Source organism: Amblyomma mixtum, chromosome 1, assembly GCF_055824585.1.
Source record: "Amblyomma mixtum isolate Tamu chromosome 1, ASM5582458v1, whole genome shotgun sequence".
Classification (NCBI taxonomy): domain Eukaryota; kingdom Metazoa; phylum Arthropoda; class Arachnida; order Ixodida; family Ixodidae; genus Amblyomma; species Amblyomma mixtum.
Window position 1 is genome coordinate 229651143 of NC_143012.1, and position 27124 is coordinate 229678266.

The following is a 27124-nucleotide window of genomic DNA, read 5'->3' on the forward strand; positions in this document are numbered from 1 at the left end:
CTCTCACTACGTCGTCCCTCATAGCCTGAGTCGCTTTGGGGCGTTAAACCCTATTAAACCAAATCACAGAGGCGATAGGCGAGCAAAAGGGCACTGACCGGAAGGCTGATTGGCATCAGTGTGTGAGCCACTGGCCACATTAAAGACGCTTGCTTGAAGACCGCCGTGCGTTTAAAATGGATGGTAAATTGATGTTGTGGCTTTGAATCAAAGTTTAGCATTTGTAGAAACAAAGCCAGACAGGTCTAGCGCAGATGAGTACAGAGAGAGGGAGATAAAACGTTTATGCACTGCTTGTAGTCTTGGGAGTCTTCATGGGGGGAGTCCCTTGTTCAAGACTCCTGCGGCGCTGCGGCAGCTTGGGCCTATTCAACCTGTGAAAGCTGATCTCTGAGTTCCCAGCAGGAGAGCGCTACCTCCCAGTGCTCCGGCGTGACATTGTGGACGACTGGGACTGCAAGGTTGTGTTGGCATTCCTATGTTGTGTGGCATAGTGTAGCTCTCTCCGCACCATGGCCATGAGAGCCTGTATGTGGTGGGGTGCATCTTATTTAGGATAAATAAGAAAGAACATACATTTGTTTGAGCTGTCTCTAACTTACAGTCTGCTCTTTAATGATTTCGCTATGTTGTGGGAGATAGACCCTCCTTAGTCTCCAAAGATGCTCCAATATGTCGCCGTACGTCTGAGTAGCTAGTTCTAGATTCAATGCAACAGCCGTTTCTCGGTTAGCATGTCCTCGAGCGATGGCGTCCGATGCATGGTTCACGGCCAGACAATGTGTGCGCTTGCCCGCCTGATGAAATGTTTTCCTTCGCTTGAGGCACCTTTGATTGGAACACCGACCTTCATGATGGGTTTCAAAGCGCGACAAGACAGAGACGAAAGGAAGAAACACACACGACAAGCGCTAGTGTGTTTCTGCCTTTCGTCTCCGTCTTGTCGCGCTTTGAAACCCATCATGAATGTTTACCAACTTGCCCAACTTTCTGCCCTCCTTCAACGGACCGCTTCCTTGTCAATCTGCCTCAATAAAATCAGACAGACAGTTTGCGAGTCCGCGATGATTACCAAGGATTCGCCTCGTGTCTTGCGGTCGGCCTCGGCAAGAGTAATTGCAGTCTCCTCTGCTTCAGTAGAGATACAATTCCTAATGGAGGCGCTGGCTATCTGGTTGTGAGCGTAGTCAAATGCCGCTGCCACCATCGCTCTCTGTCTTTGGTAACTGGCTACGTCTACGAAGACAGACTCCTTTTTCTCAGCGATGCGCTTTTATAACCCCTGAGTCCTTGTTGCCCTCCTCCCTTGGTGCAGTTTGGGTGCACGTGCTTAGAGATGGGCAGTACTGTGCAGGCCTAGCTGATGTCATCTGCTACGTCCTCAATCTCTCGGAGCTTGTTGTGGCTGTCAGGGTTGCCTAGTCGTCTGAGTAAAGCACTGCCCGTCGTCGTGAGAAGTTGTTATTTCTGAGTAAGTACTGGTTGAAGCATAGTGATTGACGCTATAAAATGTTAAAAAATGCTTTAAGAAAAATTTTGCAGTTTGAAAATTTATTTCGAAAAAAATAACGTCAATAAATGACGTGGTCAACGCACTTAAAATTCTTCACGTACACCAACGACATTAGTTAGTATACCATTGCTCCCACTATTTAAAAGTTATACTGAATGTTAGATAGATAAGCTCGATAGAAAGAATTGCATAAATGGAACACAATTTATTCAAAAACGCCAAATGCAGGGAAGACAAAAGCAACTCTGTTTAGAACTACAACGACTGCAATACAGAATGAATCAGAACTATTTACATATTGGCTAAAGGCCCTTTTCCGCTCTTTCCCGCCAGAAGAGTCGACCACAAGGCGGAGAAACTCTTACATTCATTAGAAAACCGGCTGGCATCGGCGACTCGGAGGATCGAACCCAGCGCCTCCCGAATCTAATTCGGACAAATGACTTGAGATAACTTGCGCAACAGGTATAACAACGTTTAAAGTAACGTTAAAAGCACGGCTATCCTGAGGTGTCTACAGTGACGGTCTAAAGGGCAAGCTTTGAAAAGGATGCGGAGGTGACCACTTTAGGGACCATCAGGCTCAGAATTATAAACTTATCTCGTGCTCAGGTTTGACTAGTCACGTAACCTACGCCCATTAACCATGAACCCCCACAACAAATGGCAATACATAAACATAAAGTTCTTACCAAACACCCCCCCCCCCCCCCCCCCCCCCCCCCCGCATTGTAGCTAACCTTTCCTGGGACTCGAGCCAAGGCACACAGACGACTACTCCCACACACCGATTTTGTGGAACTAAGAGGTATTGAGTAAAAGCGAGACTACTGCGCAACATACTGCTTATAGATTACTGCCAAATTATATTTCTCAAACATTCAGACCATTCCTTCGTAGCGTAAACATGAAAACTTGAAACATCCTAAATAAAATTTCCTTTAGTGTTTACTGTTCTCCCCCAGCCCCTCTCCTGCCTTTCTTCGGAGTATTTCTTGCCTTGTGTTTTTAATTTTTGCTCATCGTAGTTTGGAGATTTCATCCCACATTTCACATATAAATTTGCATTTTAATATTTCCTCAATGGCAGGACATATACGGAGATTAAAAGCTTTCTGTATTTTTAAAGTAAGGTGCTAAGATGTATGTTATTCCTCCTCGGCGCACAGGCCATGAGGACAGGGGGAAAAACTTGCGTGATAATCGCCGCTGTCCGGCACTCAGTTAGCAAGAATCGAGTAAAGGACTTTTTTTTTACTTCCTTGAGTGGTCGCATTTTATGTTGAACCTTAGGCGCAACCATATTCCTACACTTTCATTCGGTAGAATTATCCTAGAACTTGCGTGTTCTGAGAAAATAGCTCCAGCTTTTCAGCTCAATCCGCCTAATTGTTTATGCAAGGCGGTGACTATCAGATTGAAACACCTCCTGGCGTAGGTTGTGCTGATAATGCCAGTTCAACAACTTGGGACAGGGATTGATGTGGTTGGAGTCCTAGTCTGGTATTCACTGGCTGTAGCTGCTGCCCGTGCTCTCTCGACCAGTTGCTCTTGGTACATATGTATAAGGTAGATAAAGCCGCCTATTAGTTCGAATTCCGTAATTCCTTTGAGTGACCGGTGAAGCTGATAACTGCTTCCCTTTCACTATTGGCTATCGAAATGGAAGGAATGCCCGAGGCAAGAGCTGCGTCACAGTAGCGAGGAGCTTCGCATCGCCTGCCACCACCTTTGTTTGCGTAATTACGCCAAACATTTGGAATCTCAGGGGGGGGCCGAATACCTCGGAACACGTGAACTCTTGAATTCTTCAAAATGAAGCAGACTGTAATTGCGAACACTGCACTGTTTCCAATATAAGTATTCGCACGAGACGCACTGGCGAAAAGGGTATTTGATGCATATTTGTTAACCTGACTCCTGACGACGATTCGGTCGTCTCAATTTGTGTCCCTCTGGCAACATATCTTATGCGCAGAGATAGATTTAACGTTCCCGTCAGTGCCTAACTTGAAGAAAATTGTAAATATTAATTTTAATCACCTTCTATAGGTGTGGCAACTGCTGTCTGTACAGTCGGTATACGTATATCAAGGGATACAGTTCACCTTTCAGTCGTTTATAACTTGCCTTCTCTTTTCAATTGTTTTTACCACTGGCCTACTTCTGAGGCCTACTTCGTCGAGAAATAGATTCAACTGCTGCCACCGCTGACGCCTTTAACGGCACTGCGTTTCCCCTCAAGTCAACCGTTCTGTCGCATTTAGAGCGAAAAGCACTACTTCCCTAGCAAAGCTGAAAAAGCGGAGTGTCTGTGAAGCCTCAATCTTCGACTTTTGTAGGAGCGCCAGCAGTGGAGGGCCTGCGCAGATCCTCCGTCAATGCGCAGAAGCGCCACCCTTACGCACCGCGCGCGGCTGCCTCCCGCCCTCCCGGGAGTAGGGAGACCCATCTTTCGACCCATCTTATGATCGAAATGAGCATTTTGAACTTTTTCACCTATTATCGATATTACTTCTCAGTCATGCCTTAACATATTTTTGCTTTATTCTGCTTGAGTACAACGTAGCTGTACTAGGCTAACAACACCGGATTTGGGTGTTCTGTTAGAGGCGTTCTCTCTGTATTTTCTGAAAAAGGCAGCCAGATAACCTTGTCTGTAATACTGAACAGCAGTGACACGATAATACACAGAAAACAAGGCGAAGCGCGGGAACGGTAATGAACCCAAAAGAGCATCTCGCGGCTAAATTATCCCCGGAGAACATAGGCGCGAAAATTATCTGTGGCACACGTTTGTAATGCGCGCAGTAAAGTGGAAATGTTTAAGTGTAGAAATATAAAAGAAAAGGTGCCTCGCTTTTCTTAAAATGAGGAAAGAGGTTCTTATAAATAAGCCCAATCATAAAGTTTTAGGGTTTGCAGAAAGAATGTGAAAAAAGGTGTCTTCGATTCTGCCTTTGCTTCAAGGCGCTCCATCGAATCACAGTCCCCAACACGAGTATAAAATGTTTAATTTATCACAAACTAAACTTTTGGGCACATTCTATTTGAAATAATTAAACTTACCTCACAGCTGTAGGAATCTTCCTCATGTACAACTCTGACAGAATATCTGCTGCTACCCAGTGAGAGCATTGACCCAGTACCCTGTACCATAACTCGCCACCTACCTCCCAAAAGCTGTTGTCCTAAGGTCAGTGTTTACCCACGCAGCCGCATCTCGACCGGAATAGAAGCCTGAAATGGAAATGAGCGTCAGGAGCGTGGTCGTCCCCGCCCGTTTGGTGTTGTATGCTCGGCGGCTCTCGACCCCTTTCGACTTGATTAGGCATTCGAACGGCGTGCTCAGGAGCCCTCTTCGGTGAGGCACAAGTCTTCTGCCTCGCTCAAGTGCGCACCTAGTTGGCCGCTGTTTTCGTAACGGCCAGCGAGCGACCCCAGTTCGACCCATTCGTGGGTAAGGGCTTTTTTTCTTTCTCTTTCCTTGGTTTATTGAAAAAAAAAAACAAAAGTGGGAATAGTGATGAGGTCGCATCTTGTTATTCCATGCATTGCCTCTGTCCACATTTTCCTTTCGTCCGCGCGTGTTTAAGCCGTCTTTCCTCAATTTGTTTGTCATCGGCAGCTCCATATGAGGCGTTCTATAAAAGAAAACGGTTCTGCTTTTAATATCAACGTCGCTGTAGCCATCGCTGTATAGTGCTAGATGCGTAACCCCGTCGTCTTTCCTTGATTTTTAGCATGAATTTTGTTTAGCTGGATCAGAGAATTAGTGCATTACCTAGCGCTACTCTAGATTATGGTTTACTGTTGAGAATGTTCTAGATTACGCTGGCTGTGTCATCTCGTTGTCCATGTTACACAGTTTTGTGACTTGACAAGTGCATATCTGTCGACAATTTTTTGCACCGCACTTGGCGTGCGTTTAAAGGTTTATCTGCTATCAATAATCAAGTGCCAGTTGACAAAGAGAGAAAGAGAATACCGCAAGCCATCGCAGAGGTTGCTCAGTGATGATAGTGCTCGGCTGATCACCCGAAAGTCGTGGGCTCAATCAGACTTTTGCATAACAATGGAAGCTAAAAGTTAGAGGCCTGTGTACTTTGGAAATTTCGGTGCACTTTAAAAAACATCATATAGTTAAAACTGTCCGGAGGCCTCTACAACGGCGCCCCTCCTAGCCTGAGTCGTTTTCAGACGTTAAAATAAAATAACAAAAAAAACTAAACGAGAATACTTACAAGACAGGAAGGTTAACTGAACAGTTGCTGGTTTGCAAGCCCATTTGTGGGCATGAATCATAAGAAACAAAGATAAGAGACAAAATCAATGCAATATCAGAGCACAGAATAAAATGTCTGACAGAGCCATTATTAATGAGAACACAAGAGCGCGCAGAGAGCCTTGAGCCCGGTGCGCAAGCTTGTGTTCCTTAAGTACTTGAATAGTGCCTTGATTGCTTTCTTCCCACAGGACACGGTTAACTGGAGAGATATGGGAGAGGTCTTTGTCCTGCAGTGGGCATAGTCAGGCTGATGATGATAATGATGATCCTTTCTTCCCAGAAGGTTTTGGCCCCTGACAGATTATTTTAGCTTTTGGTCAGGGAAGAATATGCATTTACCGGAGTGTTGAATATTGGGATTCTTGTTCATACCCAAACGAAAGGCAATCGAAAAGTAGGGGCGGAACTAATTCTTCGCTTCCTTAGGGCTGACATGCTCGACTGGCTTTCAGCCGAGGAATTGGGATTAAGTATTTGTAAACGTTACTTCCAACTAAAGGCGACGCAAGAGCGTTGAATCACAGCGAAGGAGATTTGATGCTAGCTTTAGCCGCAGCAACACTTCGAAGCTGCACGAAGAGTTTCCTCAGCCTGCGCGGATAGTCCAAACCACCAAAGTCGGGCTGCAGGAAAGCACTCGCATATGTCCAGTGGCGCCTGCTCTTGCCACCCGAATATGGACAATATGCGCTCTCCCGTTGGCTGCTCGACTGCTGGAGCAGCGCGGCCAGAGAAGTCGGGGCCAGCCTACTACCGTGTCCTGGTAGCCAATAGAAGATGATATCATGACCTCATGACCATGATTGCATGCTTGGTGCTGAATTTCTCTGATCTCAGCGGCCACTAGCTGCTGTTGATCGCCGTGGCATACGGCTGCTTTCACACATAAGGGCAACTTTCAAATCAGAGAATAGAGCCCATATTTGGGCGGTTTCCTGATCTATGTATAAGCAACCGCACTAAGTTCGGCCAGTTCAGACCGTTGTGAGACCGTCGTGCGCTCAAACCATCATTCGTTAGACCTGTTGTTTAGTGACCTGTCTGACCAGAGTAACAATGGCGCATGCTGAACTAAATGGTGTAAGCGAGCCATCTGTGTATGCGTTTGTACTGTGAGTATAATCTGCGTCTAGTAAGGGCAATTATATCTGCTTGAGGGCAATTGTCGCTAGTTCTGCTTTCTTCGCAATCTCCGGTATAGTAAGTTGCACACATGCGGAGGGCGTACAAAACTTGTAGCCTGTAAAAAAATATTGTTTTGTGCAAGCAGTAAAACGATGTAGCAATGTTTGACGATAAAGTACTAATTAATAAAGGCTATTACGTGTGGCTTGTCAGCCGCGGTGACAGGGGAGCGCATGTGGGCAAGCCGCCGGGTTTTCGCACCACCGGTTAGCTAGTAACATAGAAATAATAAAGCGTGCTGTTTTACACACCCAGGAGCAATGTGTCCATGCAGTGTGCTAGGCACATTGTGCAATGTGGCTCAACTGCCCACTGGAAAGGCGGATGGCGGTGGAATAGCGGTACAATCTTGAAACGTAGGAAGGGAAGAAACTAAGATTAGGAATGTAGGGTGCGAAAAAAAAAATCGAATACTGAAAGTAAGAAACAACCAGAGAAGACAACACCCAAAATAGTAGCGACAAGAGGTTGGAAAACCGAACAAGGCCCGGGCTTGATTGACACTATCTCCGGCTTAAGGCATGGCTCCCACGCGCAAATAACACCAACAAAATCAATATTCATGAAGGCATATGGGAAAGACAACAGGACGTCTGCGCGTTTTTTCAACAATTTGATACATTTTTATGTAGTTTAACTAGGATTGTGTAGCCAAAATTTTTCCCCTAAGTTGCGACTAATGCATAATGCGGCGCAGTGTAGAAGAGACAGTGCCCTTGATACTAATCGAGTAATGGTGGCAAAATTTAGGGTAGAAATGCTGTTACGTCTTAGGTTATAGAAAGGACAGTGGAAGAAAAAGAAAAAGTACAAAAAAACGCACAGAGAAACCTAGAACTGTAATTACCAAAGGACACCCTCCTTTGCTTCACTGCACAAAGATATCGGGCTAGTTGACCCATCTGCGTCTGGTATTAGTGCAGAAAACTTGCTGGCTGAAAACTTGAAGCGCTCGTGTTGTGTCTTCACTCCTTCTTTGTCCTCGTTTTTGGCGCTAAACTTCATCATGATTGCTGGCTGCCTGGAGAGTACCAGGACTCCGAAAAGACAAGTATTCCTTTTTTGGTTAAAGAAAAAAAAAACCGTCCTTTGCTACTCCTCTAGAACTGCCGAAGCCTCAGCACTAGAAGGAAAAAAAAACGCGAAAAAATTAACGAACCGGAGAAATCTTTCCCGTCATTGATACTGCGTATTCGGTTTTAGCACTGAAAGAGTTAGAAAATTTATTTAATCTTTGAGAAAAATGCCTCACGATCAAAAAGTGTGCAGCCATCGATGGCATTGTAAGATGTCACTGGTCTCTCAACACCATTCCTTAAATACGCAACTGCGTGCGCAGGCAGTGTTGGGGATAAATAGCAAGAGGAAGATAAAGTTATCGTTAAAAAAAAGCAGTGGTAAGTATCCGAAGCCGGCAAAGAGAATGCAGAAAGAAAAAAAATTCGCTGTGGCTTAGCTTGGTTAAGCCCGGTAATTGCGAAAGCAATATCCGTACCTACGCCATGGTTCAGCTGGTAGTGTAGCTGGTGGTGGTGCTTGTGGTTAGGCTTGTGGTGATGCATCGGTTATACAATCCAATCCAATCCAATGTAATGTAATGTAATGTAATGTAATGTAATGTAAAGTAATCTAATGTAATCTAATCTCATCTAATGTAATCTAGTATAATGTAATGTAATGTAATTTAATCTAATCTAGTCTAATGTAATCTAATCTAATCTAATCTAATTTAAACCAATTTCATTCAATACAATCCAATCTAATTTAATCTAATCTAATGTGATGTAATCTAATGTAATGTAATCTAATCTAATCTAATCTAATGTAACCTAATGTAATGTAATGTAATGTAATGTAATCTAATCCAATCTAATAAAATCTAATCTAAGGCCGCCGGTGGTGGCCCCGCCACTACTCGCAGACGGCGCGAGATGGTCGCCCAGCTCTTCGGCGTGACGTCACAAAGAGGTCATGCGAAAGGTCATTTCATGTGCACCGCCGTCGCACGGCAAAGGCTTCAAAGTGCAAGTAGTAAAGCTTTCGGTTTAAAATATGCGTGGTGCATACCGCGCACGATCTCGTCCATCCGCCGGGCTTCCCGGCTGGTCCTGGAAACACGGTGTATAATTTTGTCTAGTGCAGCTTCGTGCTGTTGTTATGCGGGGCTTTATTGTTTTCGACATATTGATCAGAAGTGAATAAAGTTGTCGCCGATGTCTTTAAGCTGCATTAAAGCTCGAAGCTTATCTTTCAGACTTTCAGACCTAAACGGTCTTCTAGGCAATTACTTAGCAGGTTGGTAGTAAGACGCAACGGTGCTTTGTTTGAAGAAGAAGAAAAGAAAAAGCGAACTTTCATGAACGACATCGTTGCTGTAGTACCACCCTATTACTTCTGTAACTTGTGAAATAAAAATGCTGTTATGTGTTTCGCTTTCTGGTTTCTTTCTCTGTAGAACATTGTAATTTCAAAAGGTGAAATTATACAACCTGGCCACGTCTTACACAGCGCAAAATAAAATTAAGTTTTTGTACTGGATATTTTATGTTATAACTCGTATACAAATAGTATTTTTTGTGAACAAATTTGTTTTTCGTTTCCATGAATAAACAACAAACGGAAGGTACTAAAAAATAAGCTGGTGCTAGCTAACCAGCTTATCCAGTTAACAGTACGTTCGTGGCTTTCGTAGGTTGCAGAAAGGAAAATATATAGCACCTTTGTTTCCTGCTTGTGCAGCAACTCGAAAAAGCGCAGGCAAACAAAAATTGAGCAAGCAGCCATGCCTTTCATCGCAAATACCACACTCGTCACATGCTGAACGAACAAGCTTTAAATCATAAATCAGAGTGAGAGCCTAGTTGAGCGTAAAGTATTAGAGTATTGAGAGCCATATTTACAGCCATCCTTCGGAAATTAGGTGTTTTATTGTATATGATTGCACTTTATTGCTGTCTGGCCACCAAACTGTGCTAGAAGTCAGGCAGACCATATTTGAATACGTAAGTTTATTGGTTTGTTCAACCACTGCAGCCCTGTGCTATTAATCACGCAAATATTTTTGAACTCATTGAAATTAGCCATGTTTTATAGTCTATTGCAGAAATGACTTCACGTAGAGCTTGCATTTTATGTTACAGTGTTGACTGCAGAGAAGTGCGCAATCGCATTGCATTACCTTAGTTTTTATTTTAGTTTCTGTAATATTAAACGCTATGGGGCTCACGAATGTTGCAGATCAGACTACTAACGCAACTTAGCAATGCAAACGCTTCTAAGGACCTCTTTGAAGAAAACCAGTGCACACCCTACTTATTTTTTTTAGCTTGCTTAACTCTATAAAGCAGGAAAACTTCTCTACATCTCTTGCCATAAGCACCCGATACCATATGCATGTGTGTGCTGTCAAGCACTTGCACCATATTCCTTGACTTCGTGTGGAATCAACCTATACAGCGAACTCACTTGTTCAATAAATTTTGATGGCGCTCGATAAGTAGTAAGGTGGCGCAGTGTAAGACCTTCGAGAGGCTTTATGACATGCCACAGAACTTTTGAATGGCTCTTGTCGGGCACAAAGGCCATTTTATAGCTCTCTGACAATAGCTGAAGAGAGATTGAACTTCGACCTTGTGGTTGAGATTACGCCATCCCGGTGGCTCCTATAGGAGGCCTCGTAAAGTGCTCTGAACGGCGCGCCTTCTTCAGACAGCATTTTATTAGGGTCGCTGATCATGTACTGAGGGCACCTTTGAAGTGATTGCTTACAGCAGTGCTTGCACATTTTAGAGCGCAGCTCTTTGGCGTCCGTTCCTGGGTTTCGCGTCGTCGTCGGCCTCGTAACCAGCTCCGCCCCCAATGTCACGCTTTTCAATTGGTCGAAATGCTCGTGACGTCACAGTGCGCGAATTTCAAATGGGGCCAATTGTACTTTGGCTAGTAACCATGCAACCAATCAAAGGGATTGTATAGTGATGCTGCAACTAAGTTGGACTGAGTTTAGTTAATTGCTTAATTAATCAATTAGCCTAATTAATATAGAGGAGAATGAAGAGGTCAGAAGAAAAGAAAAGAAAGACGCGCGCCGCAGCGACAACAGCGTCCGCGGAAAAAGACGCTGCTGAAAAAAACAGATAAGTACGAAGCCGCGCTCCCTCCACCACCACGCACTTCCCCACTCAGTAAGACGTTGCTCGTTTCATATACGTTGTGTCGAACATCCTAGACAGTTCCAACAATTGACAGGTTAATGACAGAACACGATGGATAGAAATACAATAATATAAATATGAAATAGCCTAATTAGCCTTTCTAGTTAGACCGCATAAATCAATAAAACCGACAACGAAATTGGTCGAGTTGGGGAATCGAACCAGGGTCTCCGGAGTGCGATACGAGCACGCTAGCCACTCCGTAATGCCAGCTGAATGGTTTGGAATGAACAAAGGCGCGTCAAGCTAATACGGCGTCTTCGTTCACTCCCATCTTCCCCCTTTCCCTTACGGCGAGGTGCAGGTGTCCACCCAGATATGCGAGAGAGATACATTTCCTTTCCTCAAAAAATAAATTTACCGTCCAGCAAGGCGTACAGCCGAATTGGCGATGGCGTTCTGTGGACTCCCTGGCAGCGTTGCAAGACGCTGTCGCGTTCCACTCTTACAGGCGAAGCTTAACATGTTAACCACACATCAGTAACACACGCAGACAGCCAATGGACGCGTCATTCGCTGGCAGCACTTGATTCATCATTCAGAACCACATTCTTAACGTACGCTCCCTTGCCGCACATGCCAAGGACGTACACCACGATCACATTCTGCGCCATTCCTGTGTACTTTGCTTTGCTGAAACCTGGATGGATCCCGAAGAGCCTCTCGAAATCATAGATTTCCTATACTGCTGTGGTGCTCGCAGAGACCACAACAGAGCGGCGGGAGTCGCTATCTACTTGCGCACAGGTCTCTCTGCAATACCAGTCGAAATGTTTGCCACGTCACATGAAGTTGGCGAACTGTGCGCCGCAAAGTTGCCCAACGGCTTGCTGGTAGTAGCTGCCTACTTCGCCCCTACCGCACTCACGAAAGACGTCGCGCACTTCCTGCAACTCGCATTAACCGTCCATCGATCCACACCGATGTTAGTAGTGGGGGACTTTAATGTTGACATAAAGACAAACAGCAATTTCCTAACACTTATGTGGGAGAACATCCCGTTCCTCTCGCTCGTAACGCGTCCCACGGCTGTGACAACCTCGCGAGGCACTTGTATAGATCTCGTCTTTGAGATTCAAGCATTGGTGTACCAAGTCGAACATATATCAGTCTATTTCTCCGACCACAAAGCTTCCTTCATGACTGTCAAGAACTGTTAGTGGAGTCTTTGTTAAAGGAATACGTGTGAAAAATAAAAAAAAAATTCTGTGATAGCGCATACATGTGTTGCTCGATTTCTTTGCCTCAATCTATCGAAAAGGTGAAACAGCTTATTTGCTGCGCTCAAATTTCGCATTAGGAAGTAACGTAATCGTCGGTAATTTTTTTGTTTACTCAATGGTAGATAGGCAGTGCATACATAGCTAGCGTACAATGCCATTAGAGTCAGGAGATGTAGATGTTGAGGAATCAGCTCATAGATTGGAGGTATACCCAGGGATCTCTAGAAGGATAAACGAAGGAAGGAAAGGGTTGTAGTTGTCATTTGCATGAAAAAGTCTTTTTCTTCATAAATAAACAGTGACGCGGAGAGTGGCGCGGAACAACACGCTCGCGCTAAGCCAGTGGCCTATCAATCAACTCTTGCTCATCGTCCATAGAGTCTTATTCTTCGGAAGGTCGCCACGCAGCAATATGCTGCCCTGATCCCTCATAGTCTTCAGTTAGTTTAAGCCTTTTTTGTATATGGTGCAGAAAATCTTCTGGACAGTTATATACCGTCCTGGTCGCTCATACTTCAGGTTTGCTGACGTAATACTAGTATACTTGATACTAAAACCATTAGGCTAGCTCAGAAATGTTTCCCATTGCTGTCTGTGACATTACAGCTTAACTATGCTTCATGTTGTAGATGGTTCTGCCCCATTTTACAATGGCGTTTAGCCTTATCTGAGGCGCCACAAGCCTAGTGTGCGAAAATGTGTCATCGACCTTAGAACTGTTTTCTGTCCCTAGCAGAAAGGCTTCGTCATGTGCAATGCGTGCAATGTTGCGTCTGATCATTTTCTCCTCAAGTCTTGTTTTGTGGCCGATTAAAATGACTTCCAAAAATATTTCAACGACCCCAAGCTCGTTAACAGCCCTTACGCTAACACGCACTTGCAAAGACTATGTGGAAGTGCGTCATGCAGAACAAGGAATTCGAGAACCCACGCTGCGCGTTAAGAGTCGTAATCCCGATAGAAGGCACAACAGGAGAGGGAAGTGCGAGGAGCTCGCTCGGAACAGTCCAGATTATCAAGGCGCAGGAATATTGTCTGTTTGTGTTGATGTTCCTTTGAATGCGTTCGCGCACGCTCGCATTAATTAGAAATCGATTTGTGCACAGGGCGCTAAATTTTGCGGTCCCACCGGCGTGGTTAACGACGCATGAATACTATTTTTCCTCTTTATGACTTGCAGGGCAAGGCTCCAAAAGGCGCGCTCATCTCTCGTCTTCGAAGCGAAATGTTGCATGACCTGTCCTTGCCTAACGACTTTGGACAAGCTTGCCGCTGTCTCTTGCACTTCTTTGTAACCTGTGTGCAGCACTCCAGTATTAAAGGCATGGTTATTCTAATCTCGAATGCAGTTGCATAGAAATATTTGAGGAATCAGTCATCTTTCATTTTATTATCTATGAATTTCATAACGGCTGCTGTAAGAGAGATCTGTGCTACCGAATTTATTTCTGCAAAACCGGGTCTATCAAAGGCCCACTCACCACATTATAGGTGCTGAAATTGGGAGAAAAATAGAAAACCGAATCCACCACGACCGAGATTATCATTGCGCTACTGGATGGCGCTAGTGACGTTGACGCCATCTATAATCACTAATGTCGCTGCTTCTCGGTCCGCGAATCACGAGTCAAAGAGCTTTAACATCGCCAATATTTGTAGCGCTATGGAGGGCACAACAGGTGCCGCACCTCACAAATGTCTGAGGCAGCGCCGCAGTGAGGCCACCTGTCAGTTGCCGGCAGATTGTTATCACGCCACCGATGAAGGACAGGTGGGGTCAGAGCCGCCCCTGCCCGAATCTTGCACACGGATACTTTCTCCTGCCGAGTAAGACTGCGGGAAGAGGGGCGAGCACACTCGCATCACATGCGAGTGTGCTGGTGACGTGAGGTTATCGGACTAGAACGAGATTTAAACCGGTTGGGAATAGATGGATCAAAGCCTTTATAGCTTATAAATCTTTAGAGCGAGGAGTTACTGCTGTATACAGTCCCTTCCATCCGCATCTCAACTCTTGTGCGACGTACACCACAGATACATGCACCCCGCTGGCTTTAGAACTTCAAGCCGTTTGCAGTGCCTTTGCTTCCCTTCCGCTAGTTTCCACGTTGAATACAGTTCATCTTTACACCGACTCCCTTGCTGCCGTTAAAGAGCTTAAGGGTGTTTGACGCACATTCAGATCACACAATCAATTCATCTGCTCTGCTCTTTGTTAGACTGTGATATACGCTAATACTCACTTCTGTTCAATTGTGTTATTAGAAACTTGCAGTTTGTACGCAACGTACGCAAGTTATGGCTTAGTTTCTTTTCATTTGTACATGAATGCCTATGTACCTTCATTCTTGCTCAAAACTTCTGAACTGCATTTTAGTTATATTGCTGCATTGTACTGTGTATTTCTCGTATTCATTGTGTTGTAATTGAAAAGCGTGAACATGTTATCCTATTGCAACCGCGTACATGCTTAAATTCAGAAAATGTGTGTCTGCTGCTGCTGCAGGCTGTAACTGATGTGAGGGGGCTAAGGCCTCGTCAGGCTTCCAAGCCTTTAGCCTTACGCCACCCGCAGGGATTCATCTGTATTGTTTCCTGCAAATAAAAAGCCAATTCAATTCAATTCAATTCAAAAAGTACTCATGTACTGTGCGCATACACTGGATTCGCGGCCATGCTCACGATCCAAATAACATCCAAGCAGATGCTACGACTCACCTTGACACAACGACCCGCCATTTTGCGCTCTTCCCCGAAATCCCATGCCTCCGATCACATGCCCTCTCCCCGTAGCCTTACTCGGCAGGAGGAAGTATCCGTGCGCAAGATTCGGGCAGGGGCGGCTCTGACCCCACCTGTCCGTCATCGGTGGCGTGATAACAATCTGCCGGCAACTGACAGGTGCCCTCACTGCGGCACTGCATCAGACATTTGTGATGTTCGACACCTGTTGTGGACTTGCGCAGCGACGACCCCTGTTAGAAAGCGGCTTCTCAGGGAGGTGGACATGCTGTGGAACCCCGAAGGAGGCTATTCGAAGTGGATTATGAACAGTCAGTTCACCAGCAGTCTATGCGACTACCTCGCCTAAACTGGCCTCCATTCTATATCCTGCATTCCACTCCCCTTTCTCAACGTCTTATGGCAGACTTCTGGAAAAAAAAACAATAGCTTTTCTAAGTTCTTGCATTATTCTGGCAGAAGTCGTATCATGCTGCACTGCTTCCCTCACAAAATTCGGAAAAATATTCCGGCTCTTACCCAAATAACTGCGGTAAACAATGAAAAGAGATGAATGGCAATTCATCGGTGGGTTATACACTTGCGTTACTTGGATGTGGCGCATGTGCTTATTCAAACACACGAACAGAGAGATAAAATCCAACAATGAATATAGCAAATGGGGAAATATTTTTGTTTCTATATTAGGATTAGAAAAGTTTTAAGTAAGGTAATAACTGTCTCTTCGAATGCATTTTCTAAATAATGTTAATTCTTATAGCCCTGGACAATTAATTTTCCTCTTAGAGAAGGAAAGAAATTATTCCTCTCTGTTTGCTTTCAACGCAAGAAATTTTGTATAGCCTTCAGGAGTTCATCAGTGTACAAGAGCAAGTGTATGTTTATACGGTAAGCGAACACGCATTAAAGAAACACTGGCCTGGAAGCAACTTTGAGACTCTGGAGGAACACATATCATTGCAAATCTACTGAACAGTATTCACATGACAAGTGATCAGCGCGTAGAGGTCACCACTGATCAGTGCACATGAGGCGCAAACTGAAGTCGATGCAACTTTCAGCCTGACGGCGTACTGCACGATGCGCATTATATGAGTAGTCGATGGAGACAATTCACTCCGCCAAACATCCAGCATATCTATTAAGATCGACCTTAACTGTTTCTCCTCTTATCGCTTTTCTTTTCAACCTGCCACCATACTCCATGATGTGTCTTGCACGAGCATCCATCATAGATTGCATACTTGACAAAAAAATTGGCAGTGGCTTAGCTGTGGTTAAGCTTGGATATACAAGCGATAATGTTCAGTTACGCTTGGTTTGACTTCATGGCTGTCGCAGTTCGCGCACAATGCGCTGGGAGCACCACGATAACGGTGGTGGCGTTCGGCCGTCCACACACTGCCTGTACGGAGGCACAGGACGAGACGCGCGTGTAGTGAATACGGTGCAGTCTTAGAAGGTTGCTTTAGAGGTAAGTACTGTGGTGTCCATTCCTTTCGGGTGTACATCAAGGTATGAGAGACAGGCATTTCCTTTACTTAAAACAATTTTCATTCAATTTCACTTTCCTTAAGGCGCATATGGCGAGGTTCGGGTATCCACCGAGATATCAGAGAGAGAGGCGTCGTTTCCTTTTCTTAAAAAGAATTTACTTTTCATTTTCTTTGCCTTACGTCGCGGTTCGGGTGTCCACCGAGATATGAGAGTTTCCAGGTGCCCTAATAGTATTTTTTTATTTCTGATATTTATTTATTTCATTTATTTTTTATTCTTGTTTCTGAGCTTATTTTTATTCCTTTCTTATTACGGAGTCCGCGGCCACCTGCGCTGCTCGTGACGTAGCTCAGTTTCGCGCATGCGCAGAAGTGCCAAATCTGACCTCCGGCTCACGCGAAGCACTGTTTTGACAAGCCTAGTGAAGCTTTACGCTTCAAAATTACCGTATCAACACCTAGATTAACTGCGATGTGAACTAAAACGTAGAGGCAAGTGTGCATGACTTTGAAATGACAAACTAACAAGAACAGAGAGAAAACAAATTGCCGGCTATCACGTTACTTCCTAATGCGAAATTTGAGCGCTGCTTATCAGTTGATTCCGCTTTTCGATCGATTGAGGCAAAGAATTCGAGCAAGAGATGTATGTATAATTACAGACAAGTTGTTATTTTTCACACATATTCTTTCTTCAAGAAACACTTCACTAACAGTTCTTGATTGTTATGAAGGAAGATTTGTGGTCGGAGAAATAGATGGATATATGCTCGACTTGCTGCACCAAAGCCTGATTCTTAAGGACTTGGACAGCGCAAGTATTTCGCGAGGTTGTCACAGCTGTGGGAGCCGTTACGAGCGTGAGGAACAAGTTGTTTTCCCGTATAAGTGGTAAGAAATTCCCGCTTGTTGATATATCTACATTAAAGTCCCCACCCACCCTGCCACCTTGGCAGCCTTTCTGGCACAACGTTGCAAGGTTGTTTTCTTACAGAGAAATCCTGCAGCACTACAGGCTTGCAAGACTCAGATTTCCCCCAGCAGATAAAACTCTTTCCAAGCAACAGGCGAAAGCCTGGCGTAAACTTCAAACTAAAACCTATCCAAATCCCCAATTGTGTAGCTTCTATTCGGATGGACTGTACTCAGACAAATGCAAAAATTGTGATGCCAAAGCCGATCTAAATCATATGATCTGGAACTGCCCGCAGTCCCTACCCGCGAGTCGCTTCATTACCGACTCTGATCATTGGGAGGCTCTATTGCTCAGCCCCGACCCGGGGACACAGATCAAGCTCCTCCAGCTGGCTGAAGACGCCGCCGCTGCCCAAGGGATAGCGGCCGCCGTTTAAGCGGGGGGCGACTTCGGGTCGCTCCTCTATATCCGCTGGAAATAAAGTTCCACCACCACCACCACAACGTTGCCAATGCGAAAGCATGCAATGCCCATCTTTCCACCCTGGAAGATTTTTTTTTGTGTAATAAAGTTGTTTCCATCCATCCATCCCTCATTAAAATTCCTTTCTCTCTCTCTCGCAATGCCCATCTGTCACTACCACTACTACCACGTACCTTAAGCACGAATGAGGTGTCCACTGTTCTAGGATGGCAGTTATGCGCCTTCCCTCTGGTTCAGGTGTCCACCGAGATGTGTGAGGCAGATACTGTGCATTTCCTTGCCTCAAAAACCAATTTACAAATTTTACCTTCTACTTTCCGACTCCCGCTCTAGTGGTTTCGCAGCTGTGAGAGGCAAGTACTGCGTATCTCCTTTCCTCAAAACATACTGAAGACACTTTGGAAATTCTAAGGTGTGCTTGACAAAAGCCTGGTGATCCACCCACTGCCGCTTTGCCGAACCGCTTGGCGCGGAATCACTGGGCCGCTTCGGAGTCATGCGACTCACTCACTCGACTGCAACGAGATGTCTGGCGAAGCAGCGGCGGTGTAGCTGCACCGCCAACGCGCGCGGTCTCGTTCCAGCGCTACTGTGTGGCGTCACGGTTGCTATGCACAGCTGCACCCCCCACTGCGCGCTGCTTGCTAAGGAGGGGAGGAGGTTGCGCTTTTATTTTCTCCTTTACAAGTTCCCGCTCCATTGCTTTCGCACCTTAAAGTGTGTCCACTGCTGGTTACTACTGACAACGGTGACGGCAATGGCGACGGCGACGCAGCGAAACGCAGAAACGGGCGCCTAAGAGCTGCGCTCTAAAAAAGACTCCCCGAGAAAGCCATGGTTATTGTTGCGCCTTGCTCAACATTTATACGTGAAAGTACTCCATCCAAAACTTAATGTGTCCTGTGCACCTTCAATGCACGTTAGCAGTACGCCTGCTGACAGCATAAACTCTATGGCTTACGTGAATAATAATATTTGTGTCCAGAGGACTACCGGTGCAGTTTTATATTGTTACAAGCGATTATAGCACCAAGGAGAAAGTTGTAATAAGGGAGTAATTACTCATTGGCATACACCCAAGCGCAGCCATACGGCTACAAAGGAAAGCTATACAGCTTTCTCAGAAACTTCGTAGTTAAAGAAAAATTCGTCCTGGTCCGGGGTTCGAACCCGGGACCACCGCTTCACCGAAGCAGTCGCTCTACCAACTGAGCTAACCGGGACGGCAAGCTTATGGTAGGGCGAGAGCGAACTTTCTTCTTCTACGAAGTTTCTTTAACTACGAAGTTTCTGAGAAAGTTGTGTAGCTTTCCTTTGTAGCCGTATGGCTGCGCTTGGGTGGATGTCAATGAGTAATTACTCCCTTATTACAAATTTACTCCACCATGGGGGCTTCCCCTAAACATTTGACCAACACTGTTCCCACTTCGAGTTAATGATCAGTTCGCTCTCGCCCTACCATAAGCTTGCCGTCCCGGTTAGCTCAGTTGGTAGAGCGACTGCTCCGATGAAGCGGTGGTCCCGGGTTCGAACCCCGGACCAGGACGAATTTTTCTTTAACTACGAAGTTTCTGAGAAAGCTGTATAGCTTTCCTTTGTAGCCGTATGGCTGCGCTTGGGTGGATGCCAATGAGTAATTACTCCCTTATTACAAATTTACTCCACCATGGGGGCTTCCCCTAAACATTTGACCAACACTGTTCCCACTTCGAGTTAATGATCAGTTCGCTCTCGCCCTACCATAAGCTTGCCGTCCCGGTTAGCTCAGTTGGTAGAGCGACTGCTCCGATGAAGCGGTGGTCCCGGGTTCGAACCCCGGACCAGGACGAATTTTTCTTTAACTACGAAGTTTCTGAGAAAGCTGTATAGCTTTCCTTTGTAGCCGTATGGCTGCGCTTGGGTGGATGTCAATGAGTAATTACTCCCTTATTACAAATTTACTCCACCATGGGGGCTTCCCCTAAACATTTGACCAACACTGTTCCCACTTCGAGTTAATGATCAGTTCGCTCTCGCCCTACCATAAGCTTGCCGTCCCGGTTAGCTCAGTTGGTAGAGCGACTGCTCCGATGAAGCGGTGGTCCCGGGTTCGAACCCCGGACCAGGACGAATTTTTCTTTAACTACGAAGTTTCTGAGAAAGCTGTATAGCTTTCCTTTGTAGCCGTATGGCTGCGCTTGGGTGGATGCCAATGAGTAATTACCCCCTTATTACAAATTTACTCCACCATGGGGGCTTCCCCTAAACATTTGACCAACACTGTTCCCACTTCGAGTTAATGATCAGTTCGCTCTCGCCCTACCATAAGCTTGCCGTCCCGGTTAGCTTAGTTGGTAGAGCGACTGCTCCGATGAAGCGGTGGTCCCGGGTTCGAACCCCGGACCAGGACGAATTTTTCTTTAACTACGAAGTTTCTGAGAAAGCTGTATAGCTTTCCTTTGTAGCCGTATGGCTGCGCTTGGGTGGATGTCAATGAGTAATTACTCCCTTATTACAAATTTACTCCACCATGGGGGCTTCCCCTAAACATTTGACCAACACTGTTCCCACTTCGAGTTAATGATCAGTTCGCTCTCGCCCTACCATAAGCTTGCCGTCCCGGTTAGCTCAGTTGGTAGAGCGACTGCTCCGATGAAGCGGTGGTCCCGGGTTCGAACCCCGGACCAGGACGAATTTTTCTTTAACTACGAAGTTTCTGAGAAAGCTGTATAGCTTTCCTTTGTAGCCGTATGGCTGCGCTTGGGTGGATGCCAATGAGTAATTACTCCCTTATTACAAATTTACTCCACCATGGGGGCTTCCCCTAAACATTTGACAAACACTGTTCCCACTTCGAGTTAATGATCAGTTCGCTCTCGCCCTACCATAAGCTTGCCGTCCCGGTTAGCTCAGTTGGTAGAGCGACTGCTCCGATGAAGCGGTGGTCCCGGGTTCGAACCCCGGACCAGGACGAATTTTTCTTTAACTACGAAGTTTCTGAGAAAGCTGTATAGATTTCCTTTGTAGCCGTATGGCTGCGCTTGGGTGGATGCCAATGAGTAATTACTCCCTTATTACAAATTTACTCCACCATGGGGGCTTCCCCTAAACATTTGACCAACACTGTTCCCACTTCGAGTTAATGATCAGTTCGCTCTCGCCCTACCATAAGCTTGCCGTCCCGGTTAGCTCAGTTGGTAGAGCGACTGCTCCGATGAAGCGGTGGTCCCGGGTTCGAACCCCGGACCAGGACGAATTTTTCTTTAACTACGAAGTTTCTGAGAAAGCTGTATAGCTTTCCTTTGTAGCCGTATGGCTGCGCTTGGGTGGATGTCAATGAGTAATTACTCCCTTATTACAAATTTACTCCACCATGGGGGCTTCCCCTAAACATTTGACCAACACTGTTCCCACTTCGAGTTAATGATCAGTTCGCTCTCGCCCTACCATAAGCTTGCCGTCCCGGTTAGCTCAGTTGGTAGAGCGACTGCTCCGATGAAGTGGTGGTCCCGGGTTCGAACCCCGGACCAGGACGAATTTTTCTTTAACTACGAAGTTTCTGAGAAAGCTGTATAGCTTTCCTTTGTAGCCGTATGGCTGCGCTTGGGTGGATGCCAATGAGTAATTACTCCCTTATTACAAATTTACTCCACCATGGGGGCTTCCCCTAAACATTTGACCAACACTGTTCCCACTTCGAGTTAATGATCAGTTCGCTCTCGCCCTACCATAAGCTTGCCGTCCCGGTTAGCTCAGTTGGTAGAGCGACTGCTCCGATGAAGCGGTGGTCCCGGGTTCGAACCCCGGACCAGGACGAATTTTTCTTTAACTACGAAGTTTCTGAGAAAGCTGTATAGCTTTCCTTTGTAGCCGTATGGCTGCGCTTGGGTGGATGTCAATGAGTAATTACTCCCTTATTACAAATTTACTCCACCATGGGGGCTTCCCCTAAACATTTGACCAACACTGTTCCCACTTCGAGTTAATGATCAGTTCGCTCTCGCCCTACCATAAGCTTGCCGTCCCGGTTAGCTCAGTTGGTAGAGCGACTGCTCCGATGAAGCGGTGGTCCCGGGTTCGAACCCCGGACCAGGACGAATTTTTCTTTAACTACGAAGTTTCTGAGAAAGCTGTATAGCTTTCCTTTGTAGCCGTATGGCTGCGCTTGGGTGGATGTCAATGAGTAATTACTCCCTTATTACAAATTTACTCCACCATGGGGGCTTCCCCTAAACATTTGACCAACACTGTTCCCACTTCGAGTTAATGATCAGTTCGCTCTCGCCCTACCATAAGCTTGCCGTCCCGGTTAGCTCAGTTGGTAGAGCGACTGCTCCGATGAAGCGGTGGTCCCGGGTTCGAACCCCGGACCAGGACGAATTTTTCTTTAACTACGAAGTTTCTGAGAAAGCTGTATAGCTTTCCTTTGTAGCCGTATGGCTGCGCTTGGGTGGATGTCAATGAGTAATTACTCCCTTATTACAAATTTACTCCACCATGGGGGCTTCCCCTAAACATTTGACCAACACTGTTCCCACTTCGAGTTAATGATCAGTTCGCTCTCGCCCTACCATAAGCTTGCCGTCCCGGTTAGCTCAGTTGGTAGAGCGACTGCTCCGATGAAGCGGTGGTCCCGGGTTCGAACCCCGGACCAGGACGAATTTTTCTTTAACTACGAAGTTTCTGAGAAAGCTGTATAGCTTTCCTTTGTAGCCGTATGGCTGCGCTTGGGTGGATGCCAATGAGTAATTACTCCCTTATTACAAACTTACTCCACCTTGGGGGATTCCCCTAAACATTTGACCAACAAGGAGAAACTTCATGCGCAGAATTTTCTTCAAACTGATAGGGGTAGAAACCCCTATCTGAAACTGATAGGGGTAGCGTGACAAGGAAAAGAAAATTTTCCTATTAGGACGGTCGCTCTGCCTTCTGCTCGCCTTGTCGTTCTTACGTTCGTCGCAAGGGGCTTTCTCATCCAAGCAGAGCCAGCTGCACGAACAGCGACTAGATCATTGAAACAACTTTCTTTGGCTGCATCGTTGATCCTCCTGGGATCCCACAAATGTCACCAGAGGGCTCAACGCACAAGCCGACTGAAGGAGAGAAGGCACAGGAGAGTACTGGGAGTGAGAGCGCGGCATAGCGGGGAGTGGCTTTGGTAGACGGCGTATGTCGGCGATGCAGCAGTAGGCAAGATCGGCCGGGTTGATGAAAGAAGCATGTAGGGTCTTGTAAGGTAGAGAAGACAGGAGGATGGCAGATCTCCTCTGAACTCTCCCACTGTCCCACTGCAAGCCGCTTGTGTGGGGCGCCTGACCACTCTGCCCGATGACAGCAAAAAGGTGTCGGCCTTAGTCTTGCTCGTCCTAAGCCGCCGTCGGCCGAAAGAGAGCTGAGAGAAACTACTTGGAGAAGGAGTTCCGCAGGCCGAACAAGAAATGAACCGAAGCGGGCTCCCAAGTTCCCTGGTGGCTCCGGATTCGCCCATCCATGTGTCCCGACGCACTGAACCTGGTTCTTTTCAAGTAGCTAATTTTCGTCTACCTCCCTGCACACGCTTCCTTGTTCTTCTCTTCAATGTCGTGAGTTCTTGCTTCTGCGCACTTCGTGAAAGCTCACTACCGGCTTTTGTATGTCTTTACGGATTTAAAGCTGCACGTGCATAAGGATCTTGATGCACGACGAAACCGAAACCTTCCTTCACGTAGAAGGCAGTAAATACGCTCTCCAGCCAGCTCGTTTATCTACCATTGTGGAGGGGAGCACGATAATATGTTATTCGTTCTTAATTAGTCTGGTAATTCACCCGGGAGGAAACTGATCACACATTCTCAAGATTCTGCCTTTAGTAAGCGTGCATTTACAGTACGATCATGTGGGGAAGAGAGCAGATATTCTCATACTTGCAGCTGGGACAGTTTACAGGCTTTTGAAAATATTATTTGCATGGTCTCCTGAAACTCAGTTGCATGTAAAGGGAGGTGATGTGGTACAGTTGCTGTTCGTTCGTATATCTCAAGGAAAGCAATGAGCCGGGGAGTTTAGACTTGGTTTTTTTTTTCTCTGCTTCAGACTTCGGCAAAAAAATCTTTGCTGGCAGATATATGTATGGACCTCTGTGTCAGAGATTTAACTTCTTACAACAGAAATAAATAATTTTAACTTCAATTGCAGACTTCTCGATTGAGAAAGTAGTTCAGCAGGCTTAGAAAGAAGTTGCCGATCTCATTGGAAAGCTACAGATATTAGGGTTCACGCAAGAAGTGACACGTTCAAGAAATGAGCTGAAGCGTTTGATATGTTGTTATGATAAAGGCAATATGAAGCACGATTTTCTGTTTCTGTTATGTTGCTTCGGCTGGTGCGGCTGCTCGGTAGAGCAATGCGTCACCAAATGCGCCCCCAAAGGCGAGGAGAGGACGCTAGTGTCCGTAAGGAGATTCAATGAGCTGAATATGGTCTGCGCCCTAGCTTCCACCTTGCATTTGGAGCAGAGATGACAATTACTCGGTGAGGCGGCAAGTCTTATGCAGCCTTCGAATATTTTGTGGAGTGCAAAACATGAACCACCTAACATCTTTCCAGTCAAACTCCATCAGACCTGCAATTAACTCCAGTACGACATGCCGGGCCCGTGAACATATGAAACTTCTATATGGAACTATTCTATATGAAACTTTTATCCAGTTTCACCCCTTTCCTCCAGGCTGCCCTATAATTCTTGCTCAAGGCATGCTGTGCATGGACAGCATGTTCACGCACGCGCACACGCGCGCGCGCGCACACGCGCGCGCGCGCAAACACACACTCACACACACACACACACACACACACACACACACACACACACACACACACACACACACACACACACACACACACACACACACACACACACACACACACACATACACACACACACACACACACACACACACACACACACACACACACACACACACACACACACACACGCACACACACGCACACACACGCACGCACACGCACACGCACACGCACGCACGCACGCACGCACGCACAGAAGTTACGAAACTCTTGCTGGAAAAGAATTGCCTCTCCCGCAATGTCGTGAGAAATAATTGCTGCAAAACTGCCTGTAAACTTTAACCCTGATGTGAAGATCTACATCGGGATCAACGAGCTATTAATAAAGAAATAAAAGGATTTCATCGACTGAATTCTAAATGCCCATGTTTTGTGTTTTCGTGCAAATGATTTCGGAAGCAGTTGCCCACCGAATTTTGCGTTCTTCACGCCTGGTGTGCGAAGAGACACACCAGAGCAACGAAAAATATAGTAAAGGAGCTGACGAATATAACACCGTTGCGATGTGATCGAAGCGCGGGAAAAAGGCAGTGAATTTCGACAATGACGCAGATGAACATTATATCTCGATAAGAAGACTGCAAAGATAGGGAGGAGGACTCCGATGTTGAGAGGGTAGGCAGCCAGGCTAAGACTTCGGAGCTGATTCCGCATCTTATCATATACTCGGTGCAATACCCAATAAAATGGGCAGCTTCTCTTGATCGAGCTCCTGCTTTTTCAAAATAATTTGTGCTTCTGTGGCCTTCAAGGCAACCTCGCCGTCCCAGGCGATGGCGGATGACCCGCCGCCTCTGCTGCCTTCTGTGGTTAGCAGTGTGAACCGCACAGATCAACCTGGATGCAGTATGGATCTCCCCTCAGAGCTCCCGGGGTCGTCTAGTTTCTCCGACTCGGATGACATGGAGTTCGACGGTGGCTATACCGAGATTGTGAGTCGGCGCCTGAAGAGGAAGCTTACCAAAACCCCGACTGAGTGTGGGCCCAGTGTGCGTACGAAGCGGGCTAACAAGTCCATTGTGACCACGAAGATGCCTAACCAACACAGTGTGAGCAAGAAGACTGCTAACGAGGCCAATGTAAGTGAGCAATCTCTCACTTACACAATTTCATACATGCCTGTTGAGGATTTAGAGAACCTCAACTCCATCAACAGGCAGACTTTGACTCTTCTTCTTGAACGGCTGGTTCCGGGCCAATTAAAAGCAGTGCGTATTAATGCAAGAAGGAATATCCTCTCTGTTGATGTCTCTAGCCAGGCCACCCTGGAGAAGTTGAAGACAGTGTCTGTCCTTGGCAACATACGAGTCCGCTCGTGCTTCGCTCATGGACTTAACACTACTGCTGGTGTGATTTTTGACGTGGACATAGAGATCAAGGATATGGACTTGGTGCAACTGCTATCAAGTTCTGTTCGCATAACTGACATCTACCGTTTCGGCCAATCACGGTGTGTCAAACTAGTGTTTGAGGGTACTACTTTACCATCCCATGTGAAAGTGGGTTTTGTGAGGCACCCAGTGCGTCCTTATGCGCCCCGACCGGTGCAGTGCCGAAAATGGCAGAAGATTGGACATGTAAGTGCTGCGTGTACGAGCACTAAAGCATGTCCGCGTTGTGGTGGCGTGCACGAGGGACCTACATGTGCGATTGAGCCTCCAGTTTGTGCCAACTGCAAAGGTCCTCAGGAGGCAACGTCTAGGGAATGTCTGAAGGTGAAAACAGAGATGAAGATCTTGAAGAAAATGGTGAGAGACCATTCTACTCACCCAGAAGCAGCAATCGCGGTACGTCGCTCCAGGAGGAGGACACGAAACCGGCAGAAGAAATTGAACTCAGTAAATGAAGTGTCAATACATCAGGAGGACCGAGACCGCTCTGCCGCGCAGAAGCCACCGCCTCCAGCTCCGCAAGAGCCAAGACTGTCAACCACCTAGGAGGACTCCGCAGAGTGGCCACCTCTACCATCGCGTACTGTAAGCTCTGTGACACGTCCGCCTGCGCGTCCGCCGGATGTGTCTACAACAGATGATCAAATCAGGGCGATGCTGAAACAGCTGATAGGCACCTTACGGCTGATAATTGCTGGAGTGGACACGCCAATTGCTAAGGCTGCTGTCCAAATTTTAGACGCTATTGAACCGGTGCTTGCCACCGTTTAATAGCAGTCAAAAATTATGGCTCTGCCGTCGTCAGCACCCTCACTACAGGAGAGAATCTCTCGATCGGCAGTATTACA

General features: G+C 46.3%; 1 protein-coding gene and 12 non-coding genes across 13 annotated transcripts; all 13 read left to right on the plus strand.

Moving 5' to 3' along the window:
* The first annotated feature begins 19529 nt into the window (after positions 1 to 19529).
* Positions 19530 to 19603, plus strand: TRNAI-GAU (transfer RNA isoleucine (anticodon GAU)). Its single transcript has one exon. It is a non-coding gene; the product is annotated as a tRNA-Ile (tRNA).
* A 207-nt stretch (positions 19604 to 19810) lies between these two features.
* Positions 19811 to 19884, plus strand: TRNAI-GAU (transfer RNA isoleucine (anticodon GAU)). The gene has a single exon. It is a non-coding gene; the product is annotated as a tRNA-Ile (tRNA).
* Positions 19885 to 20091: 207 nt separating this feature from the next.
* Positions 20092 to 20165, plus strand: TRNAI-GAU (transfer RNA isoleucine (anticodon GAU)). Its single transcript has one exon. It is a non-coding gene; the product is annotated as a tRNA-Ile (tRNA).
* A 207-nt stretch (positions 20166 to 20372) lies between these two features.
* On the plus strand, positions 20373 to 20446 carry TRNAI-GAU (transfer RNA isoleucine (anticodon GAU)). The gene has a single exon. It is a non-coding gene; the product is annotated as a tRNA-Ile (tRNA).
* A 207-nt stretch (positions 20447 to 20653) lies between these two features.
* Positions 20654 to 20727, plus strand: TRNAI-GAU (transfer RNA isoleucine (anticodon GAU)). The gene has a single exon. It is a non-coding gene; the product is annotated as a tRNA-Ile (tRNA).
* Positions 20728 to 20934: 207 nt separating this feature from the next.
* Positions 20935 to 21008, plus strand: TRNAI-GAU (transfer RNA isoleucine (anticodon GAU)). Its single transcript has one exon. It is a non-coding gene; the product is annotated as a tRNA-Ile (tRNA).
* Positions 21009 to 21215: 207 nt separating this feature from the next.
* Positions 21216 to 21289, plus strand: TRNAI-GAU (transfer RNA isoleucine (anticodon GAU)). Its single transcript has one exon. It is a non-coding gene; the product is annotated as a tRNA-Ile (tRNA).
* Positions 21290 to 21496: 207 nt separating this feature from the next.
* TRNAI-GAU (transfer RNA isoleucine (anticodon GAU)) lies at positions 21497 to 21570 on the plus strand. The gene has a single exon. It is a non-coding gene; the product is annotated as a tRNA-Ile (tRNA).
* Positions 21571 to 21777: 207 nt separating this feature from the next.
* TRNAI-GAU (transfer RNA isoleucine (anticodon GAU)) lies at positions 21778 to 21851 on the plus strand. Its single transcript has one exon. It is a non-coding gene; the product is annotated as a tRNA-Ile (tRNA).
* A 207-nt stretch (positions 21852 to 22058) lies between these two features.
* Positions 22059 to 22132, plus strand: TRNAI-GAU (transfer RNA isoleucine (anticodon GAU)). The gene has a single exon. It is a non-coding gene; the product is annotated as a tRNA-Ile (tRNA).
* A 207-nt stretch (positions 22133 to 22339) lies between these two features.
* TRNAI-GAU (transfer RNA isoleucine (anticodon GAU)) lies at positions 22340 to 22413 on the plus strand. Its single transcript has one exon. It is a non-coding gene; the product is annotated as a tRNA-Ile (tRNA).
* A 207-nt stretch (positions 22414 to 22620) lies between these two features.
* Positions 22621 to 22694, plus strand: TRNAI-GAU (transfer RNA isoleucine (anticodon GAU)). The gene has a single exon. It is a non-coding gene; the product is annotated as a tRNA-Ile (tRNA).
* Positions 22695 to 25596: 2902 nt separating this feature from the next.
* Positions 25597 to 26822, plus strand: LOC149371109 (uncharacterized). The gene is made up of 2 exons (XM_089579280.1): positions 25597 to 25904; positions 25974 to 26822. The coding sequence occupies exons 1-2, from the start codon at positions 25659 to 25661 to the stop codon at positions 26820 to 26822; spliced, it is 1095 nt and encodes a 364-aa protein (XP_089435406.1). The 5' UTR covers positions 25597 to 25658.
* The last annotated feature ends 302 nt before the right edge of the window (positions 26823 to 27124 follow it).